The 20081-nt window shown below is 36.7% G+C and overlaps 1 protein-coding gene across 2 annotated transcripts in view; it reads left to right on the top strand.

Moving 5' to 3' along the window:
- The window catches only part of EPHA3 (EPH receptor A3), a 356646-nt gene that overhangs the window by 276940 nt on the left and 59625 nt on the right, over positions 1 to 20081 (top strand). Inside the window, exons 7-10 of one of the 2 annotated variants that reach the window (XM_043593904.1) lie at positions 2913 to 3072; positions 11007 to 11109; positions 11813 to 11880; positions 17133 to 17258. In XM_043593904.1, coding sequence (XP_043449839.1) covers positions 2913 to 3072; positions 11007 to 11109; positions 11813 to 11880; positions 17133 to 17258 — 457 coding nt within the window. Of the gene's footprint in view, positions 1 to 2909; positions 3073 to 11006; positions 11110 to 11812; positions 11881 to 17132; positions 17259 to 20081 lie in introns of both variants that reach the window. The other variant, XM_043593903.1, reaches the window with a different exon arrangement.

Consider the following 20081-nt stretch of genomic DNA (forward strand, 5'->3'; position numbering starts at 1 on the left):
GGTTACCTTCTTATGAGTTGTGCACTTGCAAAGAAACCAGTGGCATTGCTAAGAAATGGTAGAGCTCTGTTTGGAACTTGGGTCCTCTGATACCTTTGACTTATAAGTAGAGTGGGGTTTTGAAATCACTGTGCCAAATATCCCCCATTCTATAGCAATAAGCCACAGCAAAGATGTCAGTACCAAACTGAAGCCATCTAGTTATGGCATTCGAAATGACATTTTTCCTTCTACATTGAGAGACGCTGTTCTGTCAGCTATTTCACAGTGATTCCTTCATCTCTTGATGGACTGTTCCTTAGTTTATTGCCTAGGCATCGTTTCCTGACCTTCACATTCACATGAATTTCATTCAGTACAGATACTGAACTGTTGAACATTGAACTAATAACAAAACCATTGTATAATTGAACTGACAATGAAAAGCTGTCTTGATGTCGTACTAGGTAATTTAGAAGGTGGGCATAGATGGATGAGTCTGGTCCACATCATAAAATTGTGATTCAGTAATACAATTATAAAAATAGGTACATGATTATTTATAAGTAGAATTTAGGATATAGTATTTCATCACTCTAAATGGCACTTATTTTTCTTTGGTTATAAATTATGGTGAGGTTTAAAAGCAAGATGTATTCAAATCTTACCAGAGGTGGGTGGCTTTATAGCTACCAATGTGAACGAAACATATTTGTGTGCAGTTTACAAAGTATTTCATGGTGAATTAAAAACAAATTGTGCGTTCGTAGAGCACTTCATAGAACAATTCTGCATACATTATTTAATTTTGACCTGTCTGATAATCCTACGAAAGTGGGCAAATAGGTTCATCCACAGATAAGAAAACAGAGTCCATGGCATTATTTGAATTCCTCACAAGCTCACTGCTAATAAACAGGTATCTGTTTTGATTCCAGGCAGCCATGACTCCTCCGTTAGTATGTTTCCCTGTATTAGAAACCTTGCTCTACCTGAGTATGGATCATTAGAGAATTAGTGGTATAAACAGTTGTGCAAAAAAAAAGTAATGTATAAACATTTATCTACATTGTGTAGTTATTCTCTTTATTGAGGGTAATGTATTTCACAAACAAGTATGATGCCATTTTTTTCCATGCTGCCACATGCAGGGAAAGGAATGTCTCTCTCATTAAAAGAAAACAAGAGGCCTAATAAACTTCACTGTGCTAAAGTCATAGTATAAATAACTTACATCCTAGCTTTTGGTGCTCCACTGTGACACTGTGAAATACTCATCTGATCGAGATCTTCTGTTTTTAAAAGTGTGACAAGATAGATTGGGCAAATATAAGAATCCATGTTTTATAGACAATGCAACAAAATAAAAAGAAATTAATGATATGCCTCAGTTCAGATTAGATAGCAAAACCAGAAAACACCCAACCTTTAGACATTTAGAGCTAATTCAAAAATACAGTTAATCTATGTTCATATCTTGACAAACATACACAAAATTCTGAAATTGTCAGATTCTACCAACAAAGCACAATGCACATCCTTATATTAAAACAATATTAACCAGTGCAAGAAAAAATGGCTGAATCTACTTTTTAATCCTTAAACATTTAAACATTTGATGCAAACTTACTTGCAATATTATCTTTAATATAGACATTTATATAAATACTTATTTTTATCTTAAATATCTTTTATCTTAAATCATAAATTTAAAAATTATCCTCAAATACATATACACACATACGGACACATGTATATACACATATACATATACATATATATACATATGTATATATACACAGATATACATATGCATATACATATATATAATGATGCTTAGAAATGTTTTGAATGTTTCACTAGATTTAAATTCTGTAAGGTCTAGCTTTCTTTTACTTTTTCTTTTTTTTTTTTTAAGGTCTAGTTTTCTTGACTGTTTACTTCACTAATGATGATGAACAGATTCAAGTTCCAGGCATAAGCTCAATTTTTTAAAAAAATGAATTAATTCTTTCTGTAAAATAAATATATTTGATCCTCTTTATTATTTAATATACCCGCTCAAATGTGATTCAATACATAACCAGCATCATTAACTAAAAAATGTGTGTAATGTGCAACTTTTTTTCCGGTAAATTCTGTTATTTTGGTTGAGGATATCCACTCCGGGCCCCGGCACAGGTGCAGGGCATTCCACCGTTGTTCAAAATCAGGTTACCCATAAAGTGCTCAGTACACGTTAATGTGCCTTAGGGGAAAAACACAATTCTCTGAAAATCCGAGTTTTGTACACAAGGCTTGACACAAAGACTTTACTGTTACTTTGCACTGCGAATTTCCTCACATACAATGTAAGTCTCCTGGAGAAGATCCTTTGGGGAAATGTCTCTAGGCTTTGATCTGAAGATATTTGTCTCTGCTAAACCACAGTGACTTAGATTAAATACAGTGCACATATAAGTGATGCTGAGAAATTTAATGTAGCGCCATACGTAAAACCTGGGCCTTTTTAAAGTTTAATATTTTATAATTGATATCTTTCTGAGAATCAGTAGGGCATCCCTATTAGGTTTAATTCAAAAGGATATGTTCCTCTTTGTAAGTTTATTTTTGAAATCGGATTGAAGCTTTCATTCAGGCTTGGCTGTGAAGAAAGCATATCACTTGGCATGTTCACTAACCAGTAAGAATGAAAACTAACTTTTCCTGCTTTATGTGCAAGGCGCAAATCATTTTATCCAAATTAGGAAATTCTGTATATATTGTTAGCTTCAAAATGCCTCTATTGTATTCAGAGAGTGAAATAATTGTCACCTCTTTTATATGTCCTATGTTAAAATCTGAAAGAACTGGTTTTGGGTGGCTCACCTTTTTACCATCCAATAGACTTATGAAGATTTGATTGTAACATGATTTTTCTTACCTCAAAGCAGGAGCAAGAGACAAGTTATACCATTCTGAGGGCAAGAGGCACGAATGTTACCATCAGTAGCCTCAAGCCTGACACTACTTACGTATTCCAAATCCGAGCCCGAACTGCAGCTGGCTATGGGACCAACAGTCGCAAGTTTGAATTTGAAACTAGCCCGGACTGTATGTATTATTTCAGTATAGGGTGTAGGGGGGAGGGCTGTTGCAAAGTTGTCTGATAATTCACTCTTTTTCTCCCTATCTAAATTTAGATAATATGTTGACATTTAGACACATTGAAAGTGTACTGCTTGAAATATTTAGCCATTTATATAGCGTTGGGTCTGTAGTGTGGGTGTGCATCTGTGTGGGTTTTTTTTTTCTTTTTTACAAATCAAACATATTCTAAGGCCTGGAATGCTACTGGTCTTCTGTTGGCCATAAATTGCTTTGACGAACGCCATTTAATATGGTAACATACTCCCAGTACCTGTTCATCCAGATGTTCCAGGTTCATTGCATGATTCAGTGAACTAGGAAAAGAAACTTGCTGATCCATGAGGATTTTAATATTGTTTTAATCCTTAACATATTCAATCTTGTATCACTTGGAGATTAAGGATTTTCTAAAACCTGATTTATCACCTCATTCACATTCACAAGCAATTTGGATAATCTTGTGTGTCTGACACCAAATTTGGCATAGACTGGTCTAAAATTGGCAAACATTTTCCCAGTAGCATTTCTCTTTTCTTCAAATGCATTTGCTTCATATTAGAAAAACCCTCTGCTAAAATATGATTTTCAAAAAGCTAATAAATATCATGGCCATGGTACTAATATGGAGTGAACACAAGTTCAACTTCAAGCTAAGGATTTTATTTAGTGTATTAATTAATGAAGAGACTATTATATATTTATTTCTGTTTATTATATTCTAAAAAAGATTAAACTGGTTTATTTGTTTTTTAGATTAAACTTGTTTAAAGGAAAATTTGAAGAACAGATAAATATGCATATATAAATACATATTTGTGTGCGTATATATTACAGGCAATCAGGAATACTTAAATTTATTAATTTGTCCCAGACTGATTAATATCCTATAGGACAATAAATGTAATGATTGGAGTCATCTTTTCTACTGTACATAAACCAGTTCTATCTCTAGTGAACGTTTTATTTTAATTGTAATGGGAAAAATTGTATATATCACTCAGTTTCCTGCAACTTAAATTCACAGTTGTAAAATAGCCTAGAAAGACAATCAAAGATGAACTCCTTTTAGAAAAAATCATCCAGGGAGGGTCTGACAATGGCCAGCACAGTACCGAAGAGAAACCCAGTAATCTCTTTTGACTGTTCTGGTTTGGCATTTCTCCTGGCATGTGTATTTCCTGTCTAAATATTTTGTCTGCGATCTAAAAGCACATTGGTTTTGGTACGGTCATATTTTTATTATGCCCACAATCCATACCTAATAGAAACATTAAAAGATAAACACAAATTATAAAAAACAGTTTAAGTTAAATAATAGTTACTGTATCAAACAGTTATGCTATTTTATGGCATACCTTTTGTCAGCTGATTGGAAACGCCACTTAAGACCGTAACCAGCTGTACCTTCCGCAAGGTGTTGAGAATCTAGTGTTCTTAGAAATTATCAGCTCAGACTGAAACGCGGTAATTCTTCTAACTCGAAGGCGAGCTGCCATCCCCCAAAACACTAATCTATATATACTTCAAAACCTCTGCTAATTCTCCTGCGATGGATACACGTGTTTTCACCTGTGGGGCGGTCTTGGGAGTGCCTGCTCGGATGTCCCTGCCACCAAGTCAACAGCTGCAGACAGCCTTATGCTGCTGCACCTGCCAGGACCCACTGCAGGCCTCCTGCACGGGCCACGCTCTCCTCCATGACTAAACACCACAAGGGCACAGGAGTCAGCCTCTTCTGCCTAAGGTAGGACTCCTCCATGGGCAGCCTTCCCTCTGGGACTCCAAAGAGAAATGGCTTTCCGAGAACATTAGAAACCAGAACGTTATAAAATATCATGAAAGTGCATCCTGAACAGGTTTAAAACAAATTTAAATTAAAATTTTTTTTTCAACGTTTATTTATTTTTGGGACAGAGAGACACAGAGCATGAACGGGGGAAGGGCAGAGAGAGAGGGAGACACAGAATCGGAAACAGGCTCCAGGCTCTGAGCCATCAGCCCAGAGCCCGACACGGGGCTCGAACTCACGGACCGTGAGATCGTGACCTGGCTGAAGTCGGCCGCTTAACCGACTGCGCCACCCAGGCGCCCCCAACAAATTTAAATTTTAGATGACATCATAACAGAGTTTAATTGCAATTTAACATTGGTAGTTCTCAATCTTTTTGTAACATTTAAGTAATGCAAAAAAGTTGCCTTTTTTTTAAAGATTTTATTTGTAAGTAATCTCTACACCCAAAGTGGGGCTGGAAATCACAACCCTGAGATCAAGAGTCGTGGGCTCCACCGGCTGAGCCAGTGAGGCGCCCCACAAACAAGTTTCTTGTTCTGAAATGATTACAAATTGAATTTTTTTTCAAACTTTTAAATGGTTATTTAAGTTAAGAACAACAAAACCTACATTTGCTTTACCAAGAAAGATCACAAATCCCAGAAAGCGAAAAAACACATGTTCATTATATCCTGTGGTAGAAATTAGGTATATCGAGGGGCAGGAGGGTCAGATCACCATTAGATAAACATATTTTCCGTTTTTAATCAGCACTTAACTCTAGGTGATATGTAAATTTTCAAAGGGAACAACAAATCCCAATATACTAATGTGATTCCAGATTTACTACAGATACTGCTGTGACGGCATTCTGCACGAACCCCTAATGAGGCTTCCGTGTCTGAGGTTTAAGAAATATTCCATTTGAAAACTACAGGGTTTGGGGGTTTTGCCAAATAAGTTTTATATTTGCAATACTTCCACTGATGGATACAGCAGATGAAAAGAGAATAAGAAGGAAAAGATGAGCTTTTTAACATCATGTTCCTCATTATAAAAATCTTTGAGTGGTACGGTTTGATATTTTAAAAACTCAGTTTACTCTTTTTCACCATAGAATTCTTCCAGACTTTAAATATGGATGAGAAAAAAAGGTATCTTTTGTCTTAGGGGGAAAAAAAGACAAAATCAACTCTCTGTTTTTTTAATCAGAATGATGTATTCATAAAAATTCGTTCTAAGAACTTAAGAGTCTTATTTGTTATATATTGATATTTAAAATATATATATATAAGACTGATGTTTGTATTTCTTTAACATTTTGCTGTTTATTCTAATTTTTTTCTAGTTTTTATTTTTAAAAATTATAATAGAAGTTATCTTTCATAACACATATAGATATTTCTTAGAACAAAGTGGGTTTTTACCTGGAGTTTAGATAATATTTTTTGTAATTATCTTTTTTTTTTTTAATGTTTATTTTTGAGACAGACAGAGTGTTAGTGGGGAGGGGAAGAGAGAGAGAGACAGAGATACAGAATCCCAAGCAGGCTCCAGGCTCTGAGCTATCAGCACAGGGCCCGACACAGGGCTCAAACTCACGAACGACGAGATCATGACCTGAGCAGAAGTCGGATGCTTAACCAACTAAGTCACCCAAGGGCCCCAAAATGTCTTATTTTTTATAGTTATTATCATCTTCATTTCACAGACAAAGAGACTGAGGCATAGAGAGTTTTAAGTAAGCTTTCCAAAATCACACAATTGGTAAATGACAGGTCTGATTCGAGAACCTATGTATTTATGTGATAATATATTAAGCATTTTCTTTCTTTTTTGTTAAGTTTTGTTTTTGTTTTTGTTTTTTTGAGAGAGAGAAAGAGTGAGCAGGGGAGGGGCAGAGAGAGAGAGAGAGAGAGAGAAAGAGAGAGAGAATCCCAAGCAGCCTTGCACTGACAGGAACCCTGAAATCATGACCTGAGCCAAAATCAAGGCTTGGACGATTAACCCACTGACCCATCCAGGGATCCATTAAGCACTTTCATAAGCATTTTATTTGATCCTGTTCCATAAGTTATTCCGGTACTATTATTTCCTTTATACATGGTTTAGGACAGAGTTTATGTGTGTTTTTTTTGGGTTGCATAACTAGGAAGTAGAGTCAGTGAACCTAGAATCTCCAAATTTTGGAGTACTAATCTAGTGCTACAGTTGTACATTAAAAAAAAAAAGATATTATGCTGAAATTGTAGAGTTCATAGCAGTAAAGGGGCTTCCCTAGAGTCAAGGTGGCATCTCCAAAGCACGAAGTACAAACAGAATGAAACTGACGTGCTTGGGAAAGCAGACAAGTCAACTGTCTGGAAACCCTCACTGGGCAGAAACTGAATCCACAGCACTTTTTGCCAGTTTTTTACTGGAGAAATGAAATAATAAAAATATATAACATTTATTAAGCACTTACTCAGTGCTTGGAACTATTTTAAGTGTTTTGCTTGTATTAACCCGTTTAATCCTTGCAACAGTGATCTTGTGTCACACACAGCAAAGTAAGTGCAAATCCAAGCATTCTGTTTCACGAGACTGAGCTCCTAACCAGTCTGCTTTAGGGAGAGAAGGTCGGCTGTATGTGCAGGATGTTCTAAATGGGAAGTGGCCAGAAACAGGGGAAGCAGTTTGCTTGTGGGAAAACATATTCAAAATGAGTTTCTAAGACATGTAATAGAGAGCAATTTTTAAAAGTGTTCCACGTAACATTTTTAGACAATTGTATAATGCATTTATTCAAAATCCCTCATTATAAATGTTTGCTAATTTCACTAACAAAAATGATCCATTTTGATTATGTGCCTTAGGTAGTCCCCAGGATTCATAGATATTTAGAGCTAGAGGACATTGCAGAGATGTCCTAATTTAATTCTGTCTGTGACAGAAAAAGAAACAGAGAATTCCTCTTCCTTCTATCATGCTTCCTCTCCCAGTTTCATTGACATTTATCTCATCTCCTGGCTAAACTTCACAGAGAATGCAGACCTTGCTGCCCTTTAGAAGTTACTACGATGTACGTACAACATAGAAAGCATGAGATAAAGTTATTATTATAGGTTTACGGAGCATTATTGAATCACTAGGTTAAGTTACTTTACAAACTAATCACAGATCTGTATCCAATGGATAGGTATGTATCCGTCCAGGGGTTCTGGGAGAGAGATGTTAAGATGGACTTCTATGAGCTTAATAGGGGAAAATGCAGAGAAAGGAAAGAGGCGGGAAGAACAGAAGCGGTCAGGCTGCACCTCTTGCTGGGATGTCTGTCAGCGTCTGTGAAGAGGTGGAGGGAAAGAGAAGAGTGGAGGAGGAGGAGCTTCAGCCAGCAGCGCAGCTCTGCGGGTCTCCCCTGGGGGTCCCGCAAGCTGTGGGGAGCCCCAGAGTGAAGACTGCCCTAGAGGAGTCCTGCACTGAGCAGGGAGGGCCTGGCTCCAGTCCCCTTGTAGTGTTTCATCATGGAGGCGAGGGTGGCCCGTGCATGAAGGCTGCGGTGGGTCCTGAAGGTGCAGCAGCTGGAGTCTGTCTGCCCGCTGCAAATTTGGCCGCGGGAAGATGCGAGCAGGCACTCCCATGCCTGCCACAGTGGTGTAAACAGTTTGCTGGTAGTAAAGAATAAAGAGCTTGCAGCAGTTTATATTATGAGGATGCCATCCTACCACACTTGGAGCTCTTATTTTCAGATGCTTAGAAAACTTCTTACAGCCCATCTGCCATGTCTCTTTATTTGCATCATTTAGCTCTCCCTAAAACTGAATTATTTTCAAAAAATCCTTCCAAACTTAGATTTTGATCAGGCTGAACATTTGATAATGGCGTCTGGAGAGGTGATAGTATTCAAATAATCACACTCTCTCTTCTAAGCTCTTTAGATACATCGCTCATTCATTTGTTCAATCAGCATTTACTACAAGGGCAGTATATGTTAAAATACGAGCATGTGAAAGGCCTTGTTCCGGAAGCTGCGTGTATTTTAGAGTCTAGGGATTAGGATGCTTATGGAGTTTGTTAGCAGATGAGGCTGGAGGTGTAGGCAAGGAACAGTATCTTCAATGGCTTTACCTGCTCTGCTACAGAATTTGCATTTTACCTTAAAAGTGATGGAGAGGGGTGCCTGGGTGGCTTGGTCGGTTAAGCATCTGACTTCGGCTCAGGTCATGATCTCACGGTCCGTGAGTTCGAGCCCCGCATTGGGCTCTGTGCTGACAGCTCAGAGCCTGGAGCCTGTTTCAGATTCTGTGTCTCCCTCTGTCTCTGCCCCTCCCCTGTTCATGCTCTGTCTCTCTCTGTCTCAAAAATAAATAAACGTTAAAAAAAAACTTTTTAAAAAAAGTGATGGAGAGCCCTGCAAAACTTTTATGCATGACGACGACATGATCAAATTGATGGTTTAGAAGGAATATTCTACTGGCCAGATAAAAGATAGGAAAGACATGCAAATAAAGACCAATTAGGATTTTCTAATTGTAATCCAGAAGAGAAATGAAGACATGAACTAAAAAACACTTAAAACAGTTTGGTGATTAATTGGATAGTGAATGATGAGGTGAGGGAGAAGACAAGATGATTTCGTATTTATGTTCTGTATCCTTGCTACTCAAAACATGGTCTGGAATCAGCCAGCATCAGCATCACTGGAAGCTCATAAGGAAAGCACAGTCTCAGGCCACCTGGGTGGCTCAGTGTCCAGCTCTTGATTTTGGCTCAGATCATGATCCCAGCGCCATGGGATTGAACCCCATGTCGAACCCTGCACCAAGCTCCGTGTTGAGTCTAGAGCCTGCTTAAGGTTCTCTCTCTCTCTCTCTCTCTCTCTCTCTCTCTCTCTGTCTCTCTGCCCTCTCCCCTACACCCCTCTAAAATAAAATAAAATAAATTTAAAAAAAGAAAAGCACAGTTTCAGTCCCCACTCTAGACCGACTGAATCAGAAACTTCTTTTCCAAAAGATTCCCAAGTGGTTTGAATGAACATTGAAGTTAGACAAGCACTGGTCTAGCTCAAGGGTCAGTAGACTTTTTCTGTAAAGGGCTAGATAATAAATATTTTAGGCTGTGTGTGTAGACAGCCTCTGTGCTCCTACTCAACTTGGCTATTGTAGCATAAAAGCAGCCATAGATAATACACAAATGAATATGGCTGTGCTCCAATACAACTTTACTTATGGACACCAAATTTTGAATTTTACATAATTTCTACGTGTCAAAAATCTTCTTTTGACTTCTTACAACCATGAAGCAAATGTGAAACCATTCTAAGCTCCTGAGGTATACAAGAACTGGTAGCAGGCCAGGTTTGACTCCCGGACTATTTTTAGGTGAGTGAGTGATGAGACATTCACAAAGGTAGGAGAGCAATTTTTTGGTGGTATGTGTTAAAAAAAAAAACAACAACAACAAAAAAAACACGAAAAAAATGAAAAAAAAACATTTGAATAACTCTAGATATTGCAAGATAATTTAGCTTGTTTAGAAAGCTTTTAGGGCACCTGGGTGGCCTAGTGGGTTAAGCATCCGACTTCAGCTCAGGTCTGATCTCAACTTTTGTCACTTTGAGCCCTATACTGGGCTTTGTGCTGACAGCTCGGAGCCTGGAGCCTGCTTCGGATTCTCTATCTCCCTCTCTCTCTGCCCCTCCCCCGCGCATGCTCTGTCTTCTCTCTCTGAGAAATAAATCAACATTAAAAAAAAAAATTAGGAATCTTTTATAATTTCATTCAGGGAAATCTGACCTGTTCACTATGTTCCTCTGATAACTTCTGGTGTATCCAATGAGTTTCTTTGCAGTAAGCCTACAGAAAACCAGTCCAGGATGTTTCTGAAAGTTCTGCACTCAAGTAGCGATTGATTGATGCCATTGAAAGAGAGTATCTTATCTTATTAATTGGAAATTTCAAGCACCCTTATAGGCACTGTCTGTTTTTACACTAACGTGGGGAATTCTGTTTACACTGTATGAAGCAGGAAGCCACATTTTAGGTAAAAGCAGAGTAACTATGACTGAGTTTATCAGCTTTTCCATGCCGATGTTAGTTATGGTGTGTTAATGCCTGGCCTTTTCTTCTTTTTCTCTTCCACCCCCCAGCTTTCTCCATCTCCGGTGAAAACAGCCAAGTGGTAATGATTGCCATTTCAGCGGCAGTGGCCATTATTCTCCTCACAGTGGTCACCTACGTTTTGATAGGGAGGTGAGTTTGCGGTCTCTTTTACAGCCACTCATTATTGCTCTGCTCGCTCTCCTGAATTGCGGCTACAATCTGAAGACTGTGGTCAATGAAGTACTTTAACAACTAAGAATGTCTCTGCTTGTATCTCTTCTTTCTTCCCTTCCCTTTCTTTTGTTTCTCCATCTTTTAGTTTTGATTTTCTTTTTTTTTTTTCCATGAAATTCCTGCCCCACTTTTCGACCTCATACCGCTTCTCCCTTTTGACCTCGTTTGCGGTTTTTACTCTCTTTTTCCAATTGTTCTCTCACTCTTGAAATCCACCCCAGATTTCCCTGCCACTTTCTCACCCAGAACACTGGTAAGGCAGCACAGCACTAATCGCCGACAATGGAGACTTTACCCTTCATTCATTCTAACAGCAGTTGTTAAAAAAAAAATACTATAAACACTTTCTAAGGCCATTATAAAAACTGAACTGAAGGGGTCTGCACAGTGGGGAAGCAACTCTGCATATCTCCTCATTAGGCAGCTTTCCAGAGTCCCCAGAGTAAGAGGCTTTCTATAAAGGATTTAGAAAATATGAAGTCATTAAACTTTCACTAAAGCATTTAATTGTTTGAGGAAAATGCCTTATTTTTTTTTTTTGTGCTTTGCACATTCTGAGCATAGATAATTGCTTTCATATATTTTCTTTCTGTGTTCTCTTCCGCTGACTTCCCTCCAGGTTCTGTGGCTATAACAAGTCAAAACATGGTGCTGATGAAAAAAGACTTCATTTTGGGAATGGACATTGTAAGTTCCTAAGCTGTTTTGGTGCTTTGGTTTCGCCGTTCTAGTTTTAGCCTTATTGATACATAATTGGATAACTTCCCCACAAAGCAGAGAATGCAAAAGGAGTTTTAGGAAAGAATTGAGCAGATTAAATTAATTTAAAATGGGGAAGGAAATTCATGGCTCTGCATGAAGTAATTTTTGCATGGTCACATTTCAGCATCCTTCAGCAAAGTGAAGGATAACCTATGGTTTATAGCCAAATAATGTACATGATGGGGAGTATGTACTCTAGTCAGCTCTGCGTAGCTGAAAGGCAAAGCGTATCTTCCATTTCCTTATTTCTCATCCTTCGCTAAAATCTAAATAGAAACCTTGTCCCTTTCTGAACTCCCAAATAAATATAAACAACCTCTGTTTATGTGAAACGCCGTAGTCTATTTTGTCAACCAACCAGGAGAGAGCCTTTAAAATAAACTGTTTATTTTGGAGTTACACGATACCTAACTGGTCGGAAAGCCAGCACTTTTCCCTCGTATGTTAATACCAAGCAATTTCGTCTCCTTTTAATATTTTCTAAAGGAAATACTCTTTTGGGAAGCAAAGTGTTTATATCTAATAAGAGGACTGACTCTTTTTTTTCTTCTTCTGGCAAAACAAATCATCCCAGGCATTTTGATTTTCCAAACGATGTGGCAATTACTAATCAGTGGACTCAAAGGGAATAGCATGTTCTTATGGAAATTAGTGCAGACTAAACTCATACTTTCGTGCTCTCAGATCGTCTCAATATGACTGACGTAGTCTTGTAAGCATCACTTTCTTTGATTCGCTATTGCCTTGTAAAATTATTTTCAGTTCAGCGTGATACTTCATATCCATCATTGGTTTTGCATCTAAAAACTATAGGTCCCCTTATAACTCAAGTAACAGCTTGATTACCTGTTGCTAACATGCAGGAGGCACACAGTAGCTTGCAAAAAAGAAAAAGAGAATGTGTTCCAAAATGTAAACTGATGTGAGCTGGACACAGTGACAGAGTTTACAAAGGGCATGGTTTGTTCTATCGTTCTCATTGTAGTCATCACAGAATAATTCACAAAAGCCAAAGTGCTGCCTTCCTCATGGCAACATCTCATCATTTTAGATTACTTTAAGAGAATGAATGAACAAATTGCAGGAGGCTTATGTAGCTTTTTTCATGGTCCCCCCAAAAACACTGAGTCACAGCTGCCGTGCATAAATTAGAGCAGTCACATTCCTGTGGATTAAACTGTTCCTAATTTGAGTTGGATAGTCAATGTAAATATTGTCTTTAGAGTAAAACAGTACTGATTTGGGTCTTTTAATATCGAATTGTAAATCTCATGAATTTGGAACAATGATAAGTTTCTGTGTCTCAGTGGTAAGCACGTTCCTCTATCACTCCAATCTGTTTTAGCTCTTGGTTTTTCTGGTGGAATTGGTTGAAACTTTAATTTTCTTCAAATGTACAATGTCTTTATGATAGACAAACAAAAAAGAAATGCATTTTATCCTAGCTGTAAGGGCATAAAATAACTTATATGCATGTCATAAACTTTCTGCGTCTTAGTGCTACAGCTGGTTTATTTCAGACCATTTATTTGGTATTACTTTAAAAAGCTCTAGCTATGAACTATTCCCTCCAGTCTTGTTACAAATCCTATAATATTGCTTCAAAAGGAAAGAAATGTGTTTCACCTCCTAAGATCCTGTCCCCTTGCCCTCTCTGGCTAGGCCTTTTTATTTTTTGCTATCCTTAGGGCAACTCATGCTGGTAAAATGGAAATGTAAATTATTGTGTTTGCACAGAACGAGCTGTAAAGTAGTACAGCTTAACACGTGTGCATGTGTTTATTATCTGGTTTTCTTGACACAGCCCAGTTACTCTGTATGTTGCCCTTAATTATTGGTGTGAAGGGATTATGTGCCTTGTATCCTGCATCACCTGAATCCTGGCACTTCTGGGGTCAGCAGTTAAAAGTCAGCAGCCAAAGCTCCCACAGTGAACAGGCCATTTAACTTGGGGATGTGTGTGTTTATATTTGTATTGTTTCCCAAATTTCATGTGGATAGAAAAGCAATTTATATGATTTTATTTAATTGCAATGAATTTGATTTTAGTAGGGAAAGGCGACTGAATTTTCAGATTATTTAGTGATACATATACTCTCTAGGGCTGACAGGTATAGAAGGGCCACTCTAAAGCACAATTCAAGGCTGTTTAAAGCTAGTAGTTATTTAAAATGTTAGACATTGTTTCTGACAACTCACTTTATAATGGTCTTTGTAAATTCTGATACTAGTAAATTGCTTCCAAATTGATTTCCTTAAGTTCAGCAAGGTTAACACATTTGTAATTGTTTACAAGAAAAATTGTCATTTTTTAAAAAATAATTTTTACCTTACTTAAAAATTTTTTTAATGTTTATTTATTTTTGAGAGAGTGGGGGGAGGGCAGAAAGAGAGGGAGACACAGAATCCAAAGCAGGCTCCAGGCTCTGAGCTGTCAGCACAGAGCCCGATGCAGGGCTTGAACTCAGGAACCATGAGATCATGACCTGAGTCAAAGTCGGACACTGAACTGACTGAGCCACCCAGGTGCCCCAATTTTTACCTTATTTTTTTTACTTGAAAAGGAATACTAAATTTCCTTATCTTCTGGTCCTTTACTGTACAATTACTAGAGATAAATCAAAACTGGATGATCATATATCCCAGTCTCCCTTTGATGTGAGCTTTTATTAAAATGTAACTAAACTTATTATACAAAAAGATTCTGGCAGAACTTTATTCCCTAACATATTTTAGTAAGTCTATAGTTACTTTTGCTGTTTTCCTTACTCTTAAGCAAGAAAAGTATCATAGCTTTCCTTAATCTGTTTGCTTATTTTAAGGGTAAAGTGTTTTGGTACTGATAATATTAGAAATAGTTTTAGTGAAATAATAAATTATAATAGACCACTGAACTAAAGAGTGACTCTGCCATGTGTTTTTATAGGAAGCAATGATGTTTACAATAATGGCAGAAGCTTGCAAACTGATCTGGGAGCTCAAAAGGAATGGACATTTCTGGCCCAAATCCTGTCTCCAGAAACCTCAATCATATTAATAATTTGATTAAACATTCTTAACATCAAAATACATACAATGTCTGTAATCTCTATCATTTATTGAGCATTAACACCATAACAGGCACTTGTGCCGAGCACTTGAATAACAAGTATTCAAGAGCTTTCGTTTTCTGACACCTAGCTAATTCTTTTTCCTGAGCTGTTCAGAATAGAAAAGCTTCAAAAGTTCTTACTTCAAAAGCTGCTCTACTCACGGTTTACCCAAAGCAAGAGCAAAGGACTTGTCATTTCCCCAGTTCTGTGGAGGTAACCTTCAAATTGGTGTCTTCTCGATAATCTGCACTTGGCCTCAGGATGGAGAGGCTGTTGTATTGCATGCAGTGCCAATGTCAACACAGGCCAAGTAGGAGGAGCTTTAGCCTTTCTTCTCCATTTGCTTCCTGACCCTCCCATTTCTATTCTAGAGTCTCAAAAATCATCTGGAGAAGTAACTGAGGAAAATTGAATTTTTACTTCCCAACCACCACTTATTTTTTATAATCCATTTATTCTTATGCCTCTATTTCATCTCTTGAAACCTTTATGGATACTTTGCAGGAACATAACTTATTATGTGGTGTAACCAGGGAATTCATGAAGATGTCCTGTATGTCAATGAACTGATCATTTCCCAGCCCGAACCATGAAATGCTGGACCCGTTGGCCTACTGTCCATCGTGCTGAAGGCTCTCTGGAATAATTGCTGTCGTCAGTCTCTACATCCATTTCATGCAAACTACAAAACTGAGTCAGAGACCTCTTTGGTCATCACTGAATGCTCAGTTGCAATTTGCCATTAAGATGCTTTCATTATAAAGGGATACTGTAAAAGATAACATCTGATTTTACTTGTTACTTTAGGATAAAAAATATCCTTCAGTAATATAGGGTCATAAAGGAAAAAACAATCACTAATATGCATTCCTGCCCCTTGCTAAAACAATATTTTTTTTACCAATTTTTAAAAAATTACCAAAATTAAAAACAAAAATCTATCATATAAATACATATACTGTATCTTTTAGTGTTAGATCATGTTTATGTACTTTCATAGATCCTAAGTTCCCTTTTATAAAAATTTAGTTTTAAGGGTGACTGGTTGACTCAGTTGGTAGAATACATGACCCTTGATCTCTCCGGGTCATGAGTTTAAGCCCCACATTGGGCATAAAGCTTACTTAAAAAATTAGTTTTACTGTAGAGAAATTTAGTTTATTAAACATTCCAAATTATTTCTAATATGACTTATTTTCCAAATAGTGGAAATCTCATTAGTATTAAATCAAATCCAAAATGATTCTCCTGTATCTTTTATCCATGCTATTTTAATTATAGAACATCACAAAAATTTTTCACCTTCAGAATTATTAAATAAATATACATATTACGAAGGAGGTTTATATTTAATAGGCTACAAGTGTAATTTATGTTTGGGATTTAGCTTTTTGGCACCATTATTAAAATATAGAGAATTTATATTGCCTTTATGCTAAAAAGCTACACAGTAAGATTTCAGTAATTTTATATTATGTTAGTATATTCATATAATACCCATATTATATATGCATATCTTCACAGGTTTAAGTATATCTATAATTACAAGGGACGAGTTTGATTGTGAATGTTACTAAGAGCAGAATAGTGTCAGACAAAAGACATGCCGTTTTATATCCTTTAATTAATTTATCTATAATCTTAGTCACTGTACTGCCTTTTGAAAATATTTCCCAAACTTTGATTTATTGTCAGATGTGGCATTTTCATAAATACTTGTTTACGGCACTATTTGTAGAATCATAAATGTGTCATAACGTGCACTCACTACGGCTGATGGTATAATTACTAGATCTACTCGATCTTCTCCTCGAGATTCCCCTTTTTGAATGCTCATTTTCCTTGTAGTGTTTTTGCTGAGAAAGTTCATTGTGGTTCCTCTTTGTTTCATTATGGGGAATTGTGTTTCTTAAATTGTTCAATGCATAGTCCAACCTCTCTGCCAATTGCAGAATAAACTAACAGTTGGTTCACTTTATGGTAATAGGGATATTTTTTCACTAATAATATGGTTATAAAATTTTCTCAGTAAAGTTTTTATAAATCAGTTTTTACAATAATGCCTTTCTTCCTTCCCTTAAACAGTAAAACTTCCAGGTCTCAGGACTTATGTTGACCCACACACATACGAAGACCCTACCCAAGCGGTTCATGAGTTTGCTAAGGAACTGGATGCCACCAACATATCCATTGACAAAGTTGTCGGAGCAGGTAACCATCACAGTAACCCCACTCTCTATCTACATGTTAATTACAAGTTTGCAACTATGAATAAGAATGCTGCCTAAGAATGTGCAATTTCTCAAGCCTAAGTTATACTGCTGTGAAAAGGGACATTTTTCTGATTTCAACATCAAAGGCAGGCAATAAATAAATGAAGGAGCATTTAATGGAATGTAATGATTTCAAAGGTGCCAGACTTGCAGACTCACAGACTATGGCCAGCTTTTTATTTATTGAATTTCAGAGGCGGCCGCCTCAATAGCTCAGTCTTCCCCTGACTGTGCCGATCATGTGTCACAAAGCCTATTTGACTAAACAGGGATAACAGGATAAAAGTGCGTCTTACTTTAAACAAGCTCACTAAGTGAAAATTTTGAGTTTGTAAAACAGGCAATTTTAGAATCCTCTTTGGAATTACAGTAAAAAGGCGACACAAAGTAAAATCATCAATGACGCATTTTACACAAACTTCCTCAAAACTATTTTGAGTGGATAGTTTAAATAACATAAAGTGCTCCATTTTAATACTTGCCTATAACTTTATATAGTTTAAATTTTTGTCGAAGTTTGTTTTCATATAGATACATCTTCAATCTAATCATTAATGGACTCAATTATAATCCCATTAACAAACAGCTCTGGAGTGACTGTGAATAGCAGTTGCCTTTTGCCAATAAAAGTTACAGATACTTATAAAATAACACTTTTTACATTTACACATAAACACAGGGACATCCACTGACATTCAGTGTGCATTTGATTAAAACTACTACTCAAAAGTGAAAATAAATAATCTTTTACAATAGTTCTGTTCCACCATCTCATTCTTCAATATTATTTTAAAAACAAATGCAAAGTAGTTATGTTGATGTGGGAAATAGAAAGACTGAGAAACCAACTCATTGAATAGTGAGTAGCATCAGATCATGTTTCCTTCAAGTACTATATTTATGACGGATGCTTCTTTACACAAATGTGCATATAATTTTCTCTGTTTTTCTATACATCAAAGCAGTATTTAGAAAGGTAGCAGTATTTATTATTCAAGCAGGAAAATCTGAGTAATTCATATTATCTAAATGAAATGATAATTTAGTAAATCTTCTCCTCTAACTTTATTAGTATTTCAGCCTGCTAAAACTCACCTGTGCAGGTGATATTCAAATGTGAAACTAGTAATTCATAAAAGGAAAATAAAGCATGCTCTTCTTTTTTCACAATTAAGACTCAAGAATACACACATTCATCATATATCTGTGCTAATCCAGTGAACACAAATAAATATCGGTTACTCTCTTTCATTTGTACACTTCTGCTTTGTAAACTGCTCTGTGGTGCACGTGGTTCTTGTAGCTCTGGTGTTACTATTGTCCCACAAGAGTGCACTGTTCTCCAGCATGGAAACCTCAGGAGCATGCGTAGCACAAAGACTTTGCACAATCAAACGATATGAGAAGGAGAAACTCATTTATGCTCAGCCATGTCTAGAGGCCAGACAGACACATGGGGACCTTGAACTTTGGGACCCTTTCCACTAGTAAAAGCTTATCTAGAGAGATGTTACTGATAACGCTAGAACACAGTGGTGTGAGACAAGACGCACTCATTAAAAATGGTATCTGAGGGGCGTCTGCGTGGCTCAGTAGGTCCAGTGTCCTACTTTGGCTCAGATCATGATCTCACAGTTTGTGAGTTCAAGCCCCGCGTTGAGCTCTGTGCTGACAGCTCAGAGACTGGAGCCTGCTTCAGATTCTGTGTCTCCCTCTTTCTCTGCCCCTCCCCTGCTCTCTCTCTCTCTCTCTCTCTCTCTCTCTCTCTCTCTCTCTCAAATAAACCTTACAAAATGGTATCTGATAAATAAAACAAAAGGAAAGGCTACTGTTACACTGAATCATTGAACAGTCAGTCCCTGATGCTCATGAAAGATCAGGACAGATCAACTTTGTTCATTTCTTTCTTCAAACATATTTGTAAAAAATGTGCTCCATTTTCAGGATTTTGCAGCCAATATCCTCATTTTCCTTATTTTCCTTTTCCTAAGGACAATAAAACTATGCCTGTTTTGTTTGCAAACAAGTATATCTTCAAGGTCGATTATTCTTCTCCTGGAAGATTTCAGTATAATATTGTGTGCATCCAATTCTAGTCTGTCTTGATTAGCCTTTCAAGGGTAGAATATGAAATCAAAATTTTGAAAGCTTTCAATTTTTCTTAACATTTTCTTTTGCAAAATATAAAATATCTACAAAAGTAGCTGAAATTGTCTAATAGTATAATGGATAGTATAGTATAATACTACCCATTTCCACAACTACTCCAATAACAACCTATTCATGGCAAGCCTTCTTGCATTTATACACTTACTCATTTCCTATATCCTTTAAAAATTTTGAAAGTAATGTTGTGCATAAAAAATTAATAATTATACTAAAATGATTAGCAGTTATCTTCCATTGTTAAAAGGCTGAATCTTGTGGTCAATGACAGAACTTTCACAGTCAAATATGAAGAAATACCCTATTTGTGTGGGCTAATTCTCTAATTTTCTGTCAGAGGTTTCATACAGAAAAACAAGAATAACAGAAACTCTCATTTATACATTGGATAATCAGAAGAATTATACCAAATAACAAATAACAAATTTAAATAACAAAATTAAAATTAAGCCACAAATTAACTTTCTCAAAGTAGTAAATTTCTTAATAATGGAATGCACAATGACTAAAATTCCCAGTTTTATTCTTCAATCCAACCAGTATTTCAGGATTAAATACTGAAAATTTCTGAAAGTAGAATATATTTAACTCCTAT

This window comes from Prionailurus bengalensis, chromosome C2 (assembly GCF_016509475.1).
Source record: "Prionailurus bengalensis isolate Pbe53 chromosome C2, Fcat_Pben_1.1_paternal_pri, whole genome shotgun sequence".
NCBI lineage: Eukaryota > Metazoa > Chordata > Mammalia > Carnivora > Felidae > Prionailurus > Prionailurus bengalensis.